Source organism: Haliotis rubra, unplaced genomic scaffold (genome assembly GCF_003918875.1).
Source record: "Haliotis rubra isolate DU_JTF1 unplaced genomic scaffold, ASM391887v1 Scf575, whole genome shotgun sequence".
In the NCBI taxonomy this organism is placed as follows: domain Eukaryota; kingdom Metazoa; phylum Mollusca; class Gastropoda; order Lepetellida; family Haliotidae; genus Haliotis; species Haliotis rubra.
In genome coordinates this window covers 518,154-534,374 of record NW_025767274.1, presented here as the reverse complement: position 1 = coordinate 534,374, position 16,221 = coordinate 518,154, and the positions used below count along the sequence as shown (strand labels likewise).

Genomic DNA, 16,221 nt, shown 5'->3' with positions numbered 1-16,221 from the left:
ATCCTGCTGTAACTGCCATAGTATTCATTATCATCCTGCTGTAACTGCCATAGTATTCAACATCATCCTGCTGTAACTGCCATAGTATTCAACATCATCCTGCAGTAACTGCCATAGTATTCAACATCATCCTGCTGTAACTGCCATAGTATTCAACATCATCCTGCTGTAACTGCCGTAGTATTCAACATCATCCTGCTGTAACTGCCATAGTATTCAACATCATCCTGCTGTAACTGCCATAGTATTCAACATCATCCTGCTGTAACTGCCATAGTATTCAACATCATCCTGCTGTAACTGCCATAGTATTCAACATCATCCTGCTGTTACTGCCACAGCAAACATTCAACATCATCCTGCTGTAACTACCATAGCAAACATTTAAACATCATCCTTCACTTGGAAATGGTTTAAACTGTTCTGACAACAAAAGTCACACACTGTATACCTTAGCTTAATGTCCTTCCCTCTGAATGTCTCATGGGATTCACACTGGTTATTATACTACATCCAGAGGAAAGAGGAAGTATGGTGCAGTAGTCCCATCAGTGAACAAAGTCTTCTACCTGGACACAGCAGTGCTAGGAGTATGGTTCTTTGACCTTTTCTATTTCTTCTATGGGTCAGTCTTTCCCTGTTAGAGGCTGTTCTCCACCTGGTGAAGGACATGAGCCTTCAGTCTTTGACACTATATTCAGCAGTGCTAATAGTATGGATTTGTACTTGTTCTTGAGTCAGTCTTTCCTGATGATGCCCACAAGTGAACTGGGAAACTGAAGTTGCTCTTCCCCTGCTGGAGGAGGTGAGGCTTGATAGTCTACACTGGTTGAAATAATGCTAGAAGTGAGGCTGAAAGTCATGCTCCTACATTCTAGGAATTAGTACCTGACGATGCCCACTATTTCACTGGATGACCAAGGTGGTTCTCCACCTGCTGGAGGAGGTGAGGTTTGACATTTTTCTTTAGCTCCAACATGCACTGCAACCGACAGAACAAATGTACACTGCTAAACACGACCAATGTTAAAAGATGCATTTCTGTTTGTACATTGTATTCATTATTTTACCATTACAGTTGACTCACAGACTATTTATTACAGTGAATCTGAGACTTCAACATATTATAAACAGACAGCTGAATTGTACAGCCATGTCAGTGGTTAATACCCATTTCAACAATCAGTTTCAGAAGAGTAAGCAACACTTTCACTCTCATCAAATATCCATGAAGTTGTAAGGGTTGCTCCTAAACTGACATGGTGGCACTTACTGGGACACTGTGTTAAGACGTGTCACAGTTTAAAGTTCAGGGCTCCTTTCACAAAGCAACCTTTACTAAGGTTAACCTGGACTCCCATTCTTTAACATTGCACTAAGGTTACCTTAGTGACTTACAATCACCTTAGTGCTTTGTGAAAGGAGGCCCAGATTTGTGAACAACAATGCCATCTTCATAAACTGTGGTTTACTTTAACTTTACTGATCATACCATGGATCTATATTTGTATAATACCCCAAAACTGACCTTTGTGTAGCTATTGTCAGTATACGAGACTTACAGTATTCGAGAAGGTCATGAAATACAACTGAGTTGTGGAAGTTACTGAACCATTGACAATATGTGTGTGACTCTTTCAGTCTCCTCTTCCTGTAGGGGGGACTTCAGCACTGTATGTAGAAAGGTGTCCCCCGACACAGCTATCAGTTTCTGGCATGTGGGGAAGTCACTCAGCTGATGATGTAATAGGTTTGATATATACATTTCATTTCATACATTGGCATTTCATTTCACACTTATTTCATTCAGTTTTTCCAGCATGGCAAACATGCACATCTTCTATCATTGTGCTTATGCAATTTAGTTTTCGCATTCTGTCATTGCAATATATGTTTCTGAGCTCTGATAACAAAACAACTAATTTTGGAGAGAAAAAATGTCATAAACTGTTTGATTACATGGCATATGAATTATGGTCATCTACACAGTCACATCTGATGAAAATCTAGACCTGTTTGTTGAAGCGAGACTACTAAAGTGCACAGTTTCAAATTAAAATAGTATCTATTAAAATCCAGTAAGATTACCTGTAATTTCAAAACAAAGTATGCTTTTATCTTCTAATTGCCTTTTTCAAATTAGGATGAACTCTTAGTTTCATGTACATGCTGGTACCAAAATCTGAGTTTACAGAAATATATAGTGTTGTTTTAATGACTTGGATCCAAGCAGCTGAGATTGTCACTCTGCTAGAGCCAAGTCCCCCTTTAAGGGTGTCTAGTGTGTCTTCGCGAAGGATAGTGACCAGACAGTAAGGGACTACAAGGGGTTGCATTACACAACACATTTACCATCTGTATAACCTTTAGCACCTGCTGGCTCAGACCCACATGGTCCAAGGAGGCGTGCAGCATGGTCTCCAGCCACAGCTTGTTCCAGGGCTGGCTCGACAGGTGGCTGGCTGCAAATTAAGATTCATCTTTAAATATAAATGTGATAAGGTTTTACCACACAAAAAAATCACTTGTACTGATCGGGACATGTACTAATAATGTACAACCCATGGAATCAAAGCCTCATTTGGAGTTGATTAAATTATCCATTACTTTTCACAACTACCTGGAACTATTGCAATTTAATTACATTAGGGATTAGGATCTTAAAAAAATACTAACAGTTCGCATACAAAACTTAAACTAAACCTGTGTACTGAGATTAAAGCTTACAAAATATTCCAGTCAAAGAACTAGGAGTTTGACAATATAAGATTGAAATCTAAACAATTTCAATAATGGACTGAATCTGTTTCTTGTTTAAATTAGTAGAAGAAAGACTTCCTACCTAGAGCCTTGTGTTCTGTGGCAGCGTATATGTACAGCTTGTATATACACTCCAATGCACAGTTGAATACAACTGGACAATCCTGGAAACAGTGCACACATTTTATTTACCTATTAATGAGACAATTTAGAACGTAAACTTGAAAAGATAGAGTCATGAGGTTATGTTGCTCACCTGAATATTTCCGGAAATGTTCTCATAAAGGATCAGAAAGGTCATACCATACCATGGTTAAAACAAATATGTAAAAGTTAAAATAGATATTCGAAACAAGTGACATACTTGCAGCATATTCATTATATGACACATTGGTAAAGCTGCCCAGCAAGACACCATGGCACTACTGGAAACCATGTGGTACACAATGGTCAACAACTGTAGATGTGTTATATCACATTGTAAACCAAAAGTCACTGTGTTCTTTAATCTGATTGGTTGAAAAACGGAAATTCGCTGCGTATTAATACGTACAAACATCGCACACACCATTGTATTGTTACGTCGTCAGCTGTGATGACGTCATTCAAATCATATTGTGACGTAAAGTCCGAATGATGTCACAAATGAGCCGTTCCAGATGCTACCATGGGAGACAGCCGAAACGGCCGGCTGATGACATTTCACTGCTGTACCCATACTCGATGTCAATGAGTGCAGACACAAAAACATGTGTTGACTGTTTGGTTTACTTTTGTGTTTACAATGTTGATAAACATCCTGTGTTGGCCAATTTCCGGGTGTTATTGAGTATTTGAAGCATGGGAATCCATTTGGAACAGACGGCTTCAAATACTCAATAACACCCGGAAATTGGCCAACACAGGATGTTTATCTCCTAAATCTACTGCATAGTATATATGTGTAATTTGGCATACCACATACTTACATATAAATGTTCAAAAATAATCCTACAGAAAATGTCTGGGTAATGGGCACATTTTCAATACTTCTACTTCTGGGATAACATACAGAAAATTCCATTCACAGCAAGGTGTCAGCTTTATAAGCCTTGTTATAATTGTCCAAAGTATCAAAGTTAACTAACTCGAGAGACAGGAAAATGGACTACATGCCATAATAAAATCTTATTTTGCTATCAGTTGGGTGAATTAAAAACGGAAAAACAAGTTTTGTTACACTGATTTTCATTAAGGGTGTATCTCAAAAGCAAGGATGAATTGGTAAAGACTCATATACAGAAGTCCTGTAATTGGGACCCGTGAAGATCCGGGTTAGAATGAATCTTCAGTAACCCATGTTCGTCGTAAGAGGCGACTAACGGGATTGGGTGGTCAGGCTCACTGGCACATGTCATCGGTTCCCAATTGCCCAGATCGATGCTCATGCTGTTAATCAATGGATTGTCTGGTCCAGACTCAATTATTTACAGTCTGCTGGAATATTGCTGTGTGCGGCGCAAAACTAAACTCGCTCACTCAATCACTCCTGTAATTGGGAAGGAGGGTATATTCTTTAAGATTGCTGCCTGTCTTCCACAACATGGAGTCACACTGTGTTGACTGATGAAAAGCTACACAGACATAACTACCTGACAAGCCTGCTGCTGGAGATGGAAGTAGAGAGTCCTGACATTGCTGGTTGTGAATAGAGGAGTATCCTGTATAAGTCTGTCCCTACTGAACACTACTGGACCGTGTGTGCTGGGGTGGGCAGATAGGGCTGCAGACAGCAGACAGAGGCCTCCAGTAGCTGGAATACCTGTTATGACAGCATCCATCAGGAAGCTGTGGCTCACATGGATTTGGTGGGGGGCCTGCAGTAGGAGTCAAAAACATGGAGATTAACGGAATTCAAATAGTCTTCCTTGTCTTACTAGTGTTGTCACGCTGTCCATTGATGGTTAGGGTAGCCACTCTGTCCTCATCTGGTTTGTGTGTTCTCTGTCCACCTCTACCTAATGTGGTCTCTCTGCCTACAATGAGCTAGTGTGGTCTCTCTGTCCAACTCGGGGCGGTGGGGTAGCCTAATGGTTAAAGCGTTCGCTCGTCACGCTGAAGACCCGGGTTCGAATCCCCACATGGGTACAATGTGTGAAGCCCATTTCTAGTGTCCCCCATCGTGATGTTGCTGGAACATTGCTAAAAGCGGCGTAAAACCAAACTCAGTCAGTCAGTCAGTCTCTGTCCACCTCAAGCTAGTGTGGTCTCTCTGTCCACCTCAAGCTAGTGTGGTCTCTCTGTCTACATCAAGCTAGTGTGGTCTCTCTGTCTACATCGAGCTAGTGTGATCTCTCTGTCCAACTCAAGCTAGTGTGGTCTCTCTGTCCACCTCAAGCTAGTGTGGTCTCCCTGTCTACATTGAGCTAGTGTGATCTCTCTGTCAACCTCTAGCTAGTGTGGTCTCTCTGTCTACCTCAAGCTAGAGTGGTCTCTCTGTCCACCTCAAGCTAGTGTAGTCTCTCTGTCTACATCAAACTAGTGTGGTCTCTCTGCCTACATCGAGCTAGCATGGTCTCACTGCCTACATCGAGCTAGAGTGGTCTCTCTGTCCACCTCAAGCTAGTGTGGTCTCTCTGTCCACCTGAAGCTAGTGTGGTCTCTCTGTTTACATCGGGCTAGTGTGATCATTCTGTCTACATCGAGCTAGCACGGTCTCTCTCCCTTCATCGAGCTAGAGTGGTCTCTCTGTCCACCTCAAGCTAGTGTGGTCTCTCTGTCCACCTCAAGCTGGTGTAGTCTCTCTGTCTACATCAAACTAGTGTGGTCTCTCTGCCTACATCGAGCTAGCATGGTCTCACTGCCTACATCGAGCTAGAGTGGTCTCTCTGTCCACCTCAAGCTAGTGTAGTCTCTCTGTCCACCTCAAGCTAGTGTGGACTCTCTGTATACATCAAACTAGTGTGGTCTCTCTGTCTACATCAAACTAGTGTGGTCTCTCTGTCTACATCGAACTAGTATGGTCTCTCTGTCTACATCAAACTAGTGTGGTCTCTCTGTCTACATCAAACTAGTATGGTCTCTCTGTCTACATCGAACTAGTGTGGTCTCTCTGTCTACATCAAACTAGTGTGGTCTCTCTGTCTACATCAAACTAGTATGGTCTCTCTGTCTACATCAAACTAGTGTGGTCTCTGTCTGTGGTCTCTCTACATCAAACTAGTACTGTGGTCTCTCTGTCTACATCAAACTAGTGTGGTCTCTCTGTCTACATCAAACTAGTGTGGTCTCTCTCCACCTCTAGCTCATGTGGTCTCTCTGTCCACCTCTAGCTAGAGTGTTCTCCTGTCTACATCAAACTACTGTGGTCTCTCTTCCTACATGAAACTAGTGTGGTCTTTCTCTGTCTACATCAAACTAGTGTGTGTCTCTCTGTCTACATCGAAACTAGTGTGGTCTCTCTGTCTACATCAAACTAGTGTGGTCTCTCTGTCTACATCAAACTAGTGTGGTCTCTCTGTCTACATCAAACTAGTGTGGTCTCTCTGTCTACATCGAACTAGTGTGGTCTCTCTGTCTACATCAAACTAGTGTGGTCTCTCTGTCTACATCAAACTAGTGTGGTCTCTCTGTCTACATCAAACTAGTGTGGTCTCTCTGTCTACATCAAACTAGTGTGGTCTCTGTCTACATCAAACTAGTGTGGTCTCTCTGTCTACATCGAACTAGTGTGGTCTCTCTGTCTACATCAAACTAGTGTGGTCTCTCTGTCTACATCAAACTAGTGTGGTCTCTCTGTCTACATCAAACTAGTGTGGTCTCTCTGTCTACATCAAACTAGTGTGGTCTCTCTGTCTACATCAAACTAGTGTGGTCTCTCTCCACCTCTAGCTCATGTGGTCTCTCTGTCCACCTCTAGCTAGAGTGTTCTCCTGTCTACATCAAACTACTGTGGTCTCTCTTCCTACATGAAACTAGTGTGGTCTTTCTGTCTACATCAAACTAGTGTTGTCTCTCTGTCTACATCGAACTAGTGTGGTCTCTCTGTCTAAATCAAACTAGTGTGGTCTCTCTGTCTACATCAAACTAGTGTGGTCTCTCTGTCTACATCAAACTAGTGTGGTCTCTCTGTCTACATCGAACTAGTGTGGTCTCTCTGTCTACATCAAACTAGTGTGGTCTCTCTGTCTACATCAAACTAGTGTGGTCTCTCTGTCTACATCAAACTAGTGTGGTCTCTCTGTCTACATCAAACTAGTGTGGTCTCTGTCTACATCAAACTAGTGTGGTCTCTCTGTCTACATCGAACTAGTGTGGTCTCTCTGTCTACATCAAACTAGAGTGGTCTCTCTGTCTACATCAAACTAGAGTGGTCTCTCTGTCTACATCAAACTAGTGTGGTCTCTCTGTCTACATCAAACTAGTGTGGTTTCTCTGTCTACATCAAACTAGAGTGGTCTCTCTGCCTACATGGAGCTAGCATGGTCTCTCTGACTACATCGAGCTACAGTGGTCTCTCTGTCCACCTCAAGCTAGTGTGGTCTCTCTGTCCACCTCAAGCTAGTGTGGTCTCTCTGTCCACCTCTAGCTAGTGTGATCTCTCTGTCCACCTCAAGCTAGCATGTCAAAAAGACCACCTCTTGCTAGTGAGGTCACCAGTGTTCACATCTGGCTTGTCTAACTTACCTGACTGTCTGGTGCTGCTGAAGATGCCAGCCAGGCGACCAGCCTCATCACCGAGTCCAACTCCGCCTGGCACCCACCTGACAAAATTCTCTCCAGCTTCACCACGAAGCCTTTGTTTTGGACAAGGATTGGACTGACTGAAAATAAGCACACAACACATAATTTCTGAGTCAGTTTCCATGTGGTATTGAAAATGTAATGTTGAAAAAAGCAACTGCTTTTGATGTCAATACATCTAACTATAACATAAACACAGAAAGCTCCATTTTCTTTGCAAAGTTTATGAGTTTCTACAAAAATATATCTAACAGAATGACCTTGCTGTTTTGCTGATTACCCTATATCCATTATGCATTTAAATATATATAAATAACAATTTTCGTTCATTTCAGTAAGACCAAACTGACGCCAATTGAAAATTCAATTGTGCATGAATACTATTTATACCTTGTATATGTCCCAAATGGGTATCATTGACACTGAAATACAGATGTACATATAGTCTAATACTAATTTAATAATGTGTTCCTGACTATTGCTGAGTTTGGGCTGTGCTTGTTTTGTTTATTTTATTTTAATAAATAATGAAGATGGCTTGTTGTTGTTATTTATGAACATTAAAGAAGGTTTTAGAGTGACCTTTCAAGTGTTACCTTAGGGAGGTCATGGTTATCCAATCAAAATTAATAAAATGAGGTCAACCTCTTAAAACACAGTTGCGATGTACAGATTCAGTATGTCACCACTAGATTCTTTAGGTAATAAAAGATTCTTTAGGTAATACAAGTTTCTTTAGGCAATAAGTAAGGAGAATACATGTTCATATCAATTAAGACACTCATAATACAAAGGATATATTTGCCAGCATTGAGGGTTAGCCCAGGAACACTTACCACAGAGACAATCAGTAGTGACACGGTCCTCTGTGTATTTCAACAGGTACTCCACACAGTATTTTACACTTTCACTTTGCGTGTCATCTTTTTTACTTCCAACAAACTTCACCACTAGAAACATGAGGAAATGCATCAGTTTCATTCTAGGCTGCTGCATGAGCTGAACGTGATGGAAGAATGTGACTTGTTTGGGATGTTTAGAATATGATAGTTGGTTCAAGAATGTGGGATCAAACATTAGTGTATGAGTTACCTCTGGGATATGATTATGGCACCAGGGCTGATTATGGGATATGACAGTGAGAAAGGCTAAATGGGACAGTGGGATTAAGGTTCACTGTGGATTATAACTGTAACATCAGGGCTGACTAAGGGATATGATAGTGATCAAGGCTAACTGGGACGTGACAGTTGGGTCAGGGCTGACTGTGAGATATGACAGAGGGATCAGGTCAGACTGTGAGATATGACAGAGGGATCAGGGTCAGACTGTGGGATATGACAGAGGGATCAGGACTGACTGTGGGATATGACAGAGGGATCAGGACTGACTGTGAGATATGACAGTTGGATCAGGACAGACTGTGGGACATGACAGAGATAGGATCAGGGATCTGACAGACTGTGGATATGACAGAGGATCAGGATGACTGTGGCAGACTGTGATATGACAGATAGATCAGGGCAGACTGTGGAATATGACAGAGGGATCAGGGTGGACTGTGGGATATGACAGAGGGATCAGGGCATGGACTGTGGGATATGACAGAGGGATCAGGGCAGACTGTGGGATATGACAATAGCATCAGGGCAGACTGTGGGATATGACAGAGGGATCAGGGTGGACTGTGGGATATGACAGAGGGATCAGGGTAGACTGTGGGATATGACAGAGGGATCAGGACTGTGGGATATGACAATAGCATCAGAGCAGACTGTGGGATATGACAGAAGGATCTGGGCAGACTGTGAGATATGACAGAGGGATCAGGGCGGACTGTGAGATATGACAGAGGGATCTGGGCAGACTGTGGGATATGACAATAGCATCAGGGCAGACTGTGGGATATGACAGAGGGATCAGGGAGGATGGACTGTGGGATATGACAGAGGGATCAGAGCAGACTGTGGGATATGACAGAGGGATCAGGGCAGGACTGTGGGATATGACAGAAGGATCAGGGCAGACTGTGAGGATATGACAAAAAGCATCAGGGCAGACTGTGGATATGACAGAAGGATCTGGGCAGACTGTGAGATATGATGAGAGGGATCTGGGTGGACTGTGAGGATATGACAGGGATCTGGGCAGACTGTGAGATATGACAAGACTAGCTCTGGGCAGACTGTGGGAGATGAGAGGGATCATGACAGAGTGAGATATGACAGAGGGATGGGCAGACTGTGAGATATGACAATAGCATCAGGGCAGACTGTGGCAGAGGGATGTGGGTGGACTGTGGGATATGACAGAGGGATCAGAGCAGACTGTGAGATATGACAGAGGCAGACTGTGGGATATAACAGAGGGATCTGGGCAGGTGGGATATGACAATAGCATCAGGGCAGACTGTGGGATATAACAATAGGATCAGGGTGGATTTTGGGATATGAAAGTTGGTTCAGAGTGGGCTGTGCAAAATGATAATGGGATCAGGGCAGACTGTGAGATACGACAGAGGTGAGTGAGTGAGTTTAGTTTTACACCGCACTCAGCAATATTCCAGCTATATGGCTGAGGTCTGTAAATAATCGAGTCTGGACCAGACAATCCAGAGATCAACAACATGAGCATCGATCTGTGCAATTGGGAATCGATGACGTGTGTCAACCAATTCAGCGAGCCTGACCACCCGATCCCGTTAGTCGCCTCTTATGACAAGCATGGGTTACTGAAGGCCAATATTCCAACCCGGATCTTCACGGGTCGATATGACAGAGGGATCAGGACAAATCTTAAACTCTTATACAATGAAAGGTAATCTTAAAAGCATGAATAATTAAATAACATCTTCCTCATAAATGATCATTTGTGTGCCATAAATATCTTACCATGATAAACACTCTTTACACTGAAAGCATCAGAAGTGTTGCAGTCACTGCCTTTCATCAAAATAATCATTACCTTGAGCAGGTTAATCACTTGGTAGTCTGTAACCAAACATATCTGGGATTACAAAGCATCATTGTTTATAGAAAATATAAAAAAGTTGCAGAATTTCTGTTAAACAAATACATCAAAAGCATTTGTTGTTTCTTTTGTAGTTTTAAGATGTAGACATGTTGTTGTTTTTTTGTTTCTGCTTATTAAATCTTTAGATCACTTCACATTAAGAAATTCAACACAAGACACACAAATCAAGTTTTATGCAAACGTACCATACTGAATTGATAATATACATTTATTTAACATTTTAAGAAACACAAAATCCAAGTGTGAGAAATTGTCATTGTGGTAATTGTAAGAATCAACCAAACTACTTATAGATACAGTCAGCTTTAAAGTGACCTATTAATTTGAATGCTTTACCTACCTACACAACAGGCCCCGATTTCTCGAAACAAACTTAAGTCTGAGTTTTGACTTAAGTTCGAATTTTTACTCAAATTTGAAAAAATGCATTTCCCAGAATGAACTGAAATCGATATTAAACTCAAACATAGTAGACAATTTGAGTTTGGTGAATAGAATACTTAAAGGTCACATGCAACGTAAAACACAACTTTGCAGATTCTGATACCTTTCGGTATGGACTTACCGAAACAAATCATCAAAAATGCAAATTCAACTTATAAAGTTGAAAAATATGTGCGAAATCATAGTTCAAACGATTCACTAATTTTCCCCCGACTTTTCGGGAAAACTGGTTTCAACAGCTGGGCTGCGCTCATAGCACGTGCGCAGTGAAATAGGTTCTAGCAACTTGGAAGCTGGGCTGTCCGGTGAATACTCAGTGAAGGCTTTGGTGTAAGCTATTTTCCTAATGTTTTGTTGATATCTCACAGGCGACGAGCTTTTTATATGTTATGACAGTAAATAAACCGTTTATATAATTTCATTTGTCTATTTCACCACACGTTCTTCTTACCGAGTCACTTTCTCAGTTCGATACTTAAAAGCAATGTCATTATTTAGTGTTGACAGAATTTCTAACTGTGATATAGATATGTCGTTGTCACAGACAAAACTCAATGTCTTGTTTTATTGACACCTGTGTGTCTGCCTGCCTGTCTGCTAATGACAATATTCAATACACAACTGCGATCACTGACCACATGCAATTTGAACTTAACACCAATCAGGCTATACACCATAAACAAAACGCATTGATTTATGGCCCGAGTTCGGTCTCTGTCACATTATGTAATTACACAGACAGGTAGGTGTGATACTTGAACACATGACATGTTATGATGTCTGTTGATTGCAAAATGTTATACACAAATAATGAGCATGTATTTACAAAACCCAATATCTCTATATATACACACACAATGAGCCGTGAGGGTATCTGCAAATGAACCAGCCGTTACACTTGAGTGCACACCCCCCCGCTCTGACTGGGTTCGGTATCCCGGCTGCTTCGTTTCTTGGGAAGTAAACCCAAGTACACAATATTGCACTTTTGATTTGCGATTGTACGCTTATAATTTTGTTTATATGTTTTTTCATAACCAGCAATGTATATTATATGTCATGAATAAGTGATAATTGTGTTTTAATTATGTTTGATTTTTTGGTTGCATGTGACCTTTAAGTTGTTTGGGCTTTTTTATTAAAAAAATGCAGCTGAGTTCAAAATTCAGCTGTTTCAAATTGTCAAACTCAGTTTGAAATTTGAGTAAAAACTTAAGTTTGTTTTGAGAAATCGGGGCCAGATTTGACAAAACAATAGGAATGCCCTCATGCTCCATGACAATACATATATGTAGATGCAAACTGTGGGCTCAAATTACACCCCTTAAGCTGCTGACTCCTGGCCTAGAATCTTCTGACTTAGATCTGTTCAATGAAACTCACATCACATGTGGCAGTGGCTGGATATCACTTGACCATGAGTATTGAAGACTAAGGAAGTTATATTCTAAAATATCATACAAGCAATTTTATTCTGAAAGATTTTCTGTGTGAAGCCCTCAGGACTGAAAACAAGGATTATTACTAAATGAGTTAAAGTGAACAATACCCTCTGGGACAGAGTCTTGTAGAAACAGATCCTGGAACAAGCTGGTACAGGTGTCCAGTGCCACGCTGACTGTGGAGAGTGTGGCTGAAGCTGCCTTCTCATGCACTTCATCACATAGCTAGAAACGTAGAAGAATAGACACAATCACTGACATACAGATAAGGCATCTGGACTATATTTGGGAATAAAACGCTGATGCCGAAGTCCAGACATGTGGATTAATATGTTGAAACTGCAATTTCAGACACATCAAACTAAAACTTTTTCTTTGTTTAACAATTCCCCTTTGGGGAAGTGGATAGAGGATCTGCCCAGAGAGTGGAATGTTGGTTTTTCAATCCCTGGATAGGTCATGTCAAAAAGCTGTTATAAATGGTGGTTGTTATTACACTTCCTGTTGCTAAACATTGAGGGTATAGGCCAAGGACTGGTTGGTTAGAAATAGGCACACACGCACGCACACACTTGCACACGCACACGCACACACACACACACACACACACACATTCCTTTATAAGTGCAGTAGTCTTACACTAGACAAACTTTATGGATAATAACTTCTTTATTTCGTGAGTGCAACGTTTTAATACAGATTCTTGTACCATTGTCAAGCAGGAATGTTACATGAAGTGGGGGGCAAAGTATATATACAAAAAGAATCTGTCTCAAAATGTCGCAGTCACAAAATATAGAAGTTGTTTTCCATAAAGTTTGTCAGTATTGTACTTCCCAGCTTCTAAAATGCCACTCAAAGAAGTTATGCAGTAGTCTTGAATGCGATGTTACATATTTTGGATGTAAAAGTAACGATAAAGGTTACGCTACCATGATAGCCAAATGTTCTGCAACATTAGCAGCAATGTCTGCCATCTCTTGCGGAGCCACAAGCACTGTCTGGAAAAGACAATGAAGAAAATACTGATACAACTGTAAGTTTTCTAACTGGCACAAAGTGACTACCTGAAAGTTGAACTTAAACAATCATAGTTTTCAGTAGAATGTAATTTATTGGTCCTTATGTTTATGTACTTATACATACAATATATATGTTTATACCCCAGCATATGCTCTCAGTCCTTGTAAAGGGGTTGGCCCACAACACTGTAGGTAAGATTTTATGAGCGCTTCAGTCATATGACCACAAGTAAAAAGTTTCTCTTGTGTTTACCATTAGGGTGTTGATGAAGGCAGAGTTGTGTGCTAGTTCCACCAGTAACTGTGTGTCCGTGTCCAGACGCTCCATCTCTATGGTAACCTTCTCTGTATCTGTGATCTCCCTCTCTATCTCCATCCTTTGCTGACTCTCTGTATCTGTCAGTTGGCATACTGTTCCTTCATGGTGTCTCTCCGTACCTGCATGGTTTCGTTCTATATCTACATGGTGTAGGTCTGTGTTTTCACACTGTTGTTCAAGGGCAGTTCGCTGCTGGTCGGGGCAAGTGTGCTGTGAGCCTGTGTGACTGGACTGTGCTCTTGTTGAGGCTAATGCTGTTTCCAGACTGTTCACATTAATCAGGGGCAGCCAGTACTCCAGCTTCAAAACACCACCCAAGCAATGTTAAGCTTCAAGATACAGCAGTAAATTACTCACAAAACATTTTGCATCTTGATCAACAGGAACATTACAGTGGCCTGAAAATAATCACATCTGGACCAGATATGCAGTCACTGATACTGTGAGCAAAGACCCACACTATGGGGTACAACGACACATAATCACAAAGTCTGACCCCCATGATCCATTTAGTTGTCTCTACAACTTGTATCATTATTGAGGGACTATTCTAACCCAGAATGCCCAAATGAGAAGTTACTCCAATACTTTTGACTTTCCTAAACTTACACTTTTTCAAACTTAGACATTGGGCAGAAAGAGATGAAGTTAATGTTTCAAGTGATAGCCTTGTTATGTTCACAACCTATTACCAGAAAAAAATATAGATATTTAAAAAAGAACAAACTAATCACGGTTAAATGAAGCCTTCACAACATTGATCAAGGTATACCCAAGTTAATCTTAGTTGTCATATGATAAGTACATGATAACTGAATTCGGTCATACGTTAATGTTTGCTGTTGTTTAATGACCATGATGACACACTCAGCAATATTCCAGCTACATGGTGGCGGTCTGTAAATAATCAAGTCTGGACAAGACAATACAGTGATCAACATCATGAGCACTGATATGCAACTAGGATATGATGACATAGTATAGTTGTGTGTTACAGAAATACTCATATGTTGCTATTCTCCTGTACCAATTTTTGCATTTTATGTGTTTTATTTTTTATTTTGAGTGCTGCCCTAGGTTATCCTTGATTAACAGTAGTTAGCTCAGGTTTACTCCTCACTGAATACCCAAGATGAAACCCTCACACTGTTTTTATCTACAGCTGTTTGGGTCATCAAGATTTTATGAACTCTTCAATCAAATGAACACAGTGACTTGGTTTTCAACAAGAAACAAGATCATCAGAAGATGACAAAGCCCCAGCTCTCCACAAATTAAAATGAACAAATCATATGATTTTAACAGATTCTGGTATGTCCAGCTTGATGAGACTATTCATATCTTATCTGTCTGTTTGTATTTAAGTATTGTTATTGAGCTATCAAATGAACACCTTGGCCCTTGGATTCGGAAGTTAATATGTGTACATTCAGTCCTGTTTGACAAAGATATGAGTAAGAGGATGTCTTACAATTACTAAAAATCTGTCAAGAATAATAAGTATGATTTTACAATTTGGTTATACTACATGCAAGCAAACTGGTAGTTTTGGAGAAAGTTTTTAAAAATCCTAAAATAGCAAACAGCACAATTTGACAACCTGGTCTTTGCAAATGCAATTTTTGATTAAAACAATACATATTAGTGTTAGACATATCATGTGAAGAGTAAATGATTACAGCCAGTCTGACAGGCTGATTACCACATCCCCATCCAGGTGATAACAATGTACACAAACTCAGGAGACCCACCAGAGCATTTCCTAGTTGCACGGCTCGACTCTCCTCACTAAACACCCAGCAGGTGACAACAGGGTGGTGAGTGTACCACACATGTAAAGGGCAACTCTCTAAGATGTCAGTCAGAGTTCCCAAACCTGAAAGCCAAATAATGTACCATCACAAACACAGCAAAACAAAACATATTTTTTAACTCTTTAGTTTTAAATATTATTAGCAAATTTATTCATACTATATTCTTATTGGCAACAGTGAGAGTATTCGAATACCCTCAAGCACTGCATACAACCTATAAAACTAAATGATAGAACTAGAACATCATTTCCTTAAATGCTAGATTCATGAAGATTACCAAAGATCAAAGATACTGTCATATAAATGTGCTTTATTAACAACAAAACAATGACAGAATCAGTAAGCTGACTTCAACTTGCAATGTTACTGCAACATTTTCCTGCTGTTTAAATCCATATTTGTGTTGATTTTATTTCCGAATCAACTGATTCTAAAGATTTCTCTCACTTTACCTATGATTGATATGTAATTTCTCTAAAATTATGCATAATGGTGTATATTTGTATCTATTCAACTGTATGTTCAGAGTGTTCAGTTAATTCCTTGCTTAGAATGAACAACAACAGAGTAACTACTGATATCCTACTAAGTACAACACAGTAACAACACTTTTACGAATTCACTGGTTGACTTCAGTGCCCTGTATACCTCTGTGATACTGGAAG

At 40.5% G+C, this 16,221-nt stretch overlaps 1 protein-coding gene across 1 annotated transcript; it reads right to left on the bottom strand.

The window, feature by feature from the left end:
- Positions 1–564: 564 nt before the first annotated feature.
- LOC124254558 (meiosis inhibitor protein 1-like) lies at positions 565–16,217 on the bottom strand. Its single transcript, XM_046688383.1, has 13 exons — positions 16,205–16,217; positions 15,494–15,618; positions 13,677–14,042; positions 13,334–13,402; positions 12,509–12,626; positions 10,374–10,472; positions 8,319–8,432; positions 7,426–7,562; positions 4,392–4,616; positions 2,843–2,924; positions 2,353–2,462; positions 1,613–1,735; positions 565–982 (listed from the first exon to the last, which is right to left on the bottom strand). The coding sequence occupies exons 3-13, from the start codon at positions 13,797–13,799 to the stop codon at positions 902–904; spliced, it is 1,281 nt and encodes a 426-aa protein (XP_046544339.1). The 5' UTR covers positions 13,800–14,042; positions 15,494–15,618; positions 16,205–16,217; the 3' UTR covers positions 565–901.
- Positions 16,218–16,221: the final 4 nt, after the last annotated feature.

What these genes read in the sequence shown, in the direction of transcription:
- LOC124254558 (XM_046688383.1), bottom strand. Translation starts at nt 13,799, where the DNA reads ATGGAGATAGAGAGGGAGATCACAGATACAGAGAAGGTTACCATAGAG. An exon ending in CCTTCATCAACACCCTAATG is followed by an intron (nt 13,403 to 13,676) that starts GTAAACACAAGA and finishes TGTCTTTTCCAG; the next exon opens with ACAGTGCTTGTGGCTCCGCA. An exon ending in CACAGAACACAAGGCTCTAG is followed by an intron (nt 2,463 to 2,842) that starts GTAGGAAGTCTT and finishes CTTAATTTGCAG; the next exon opens with CCAGCCACCTGTCGAGCCAG.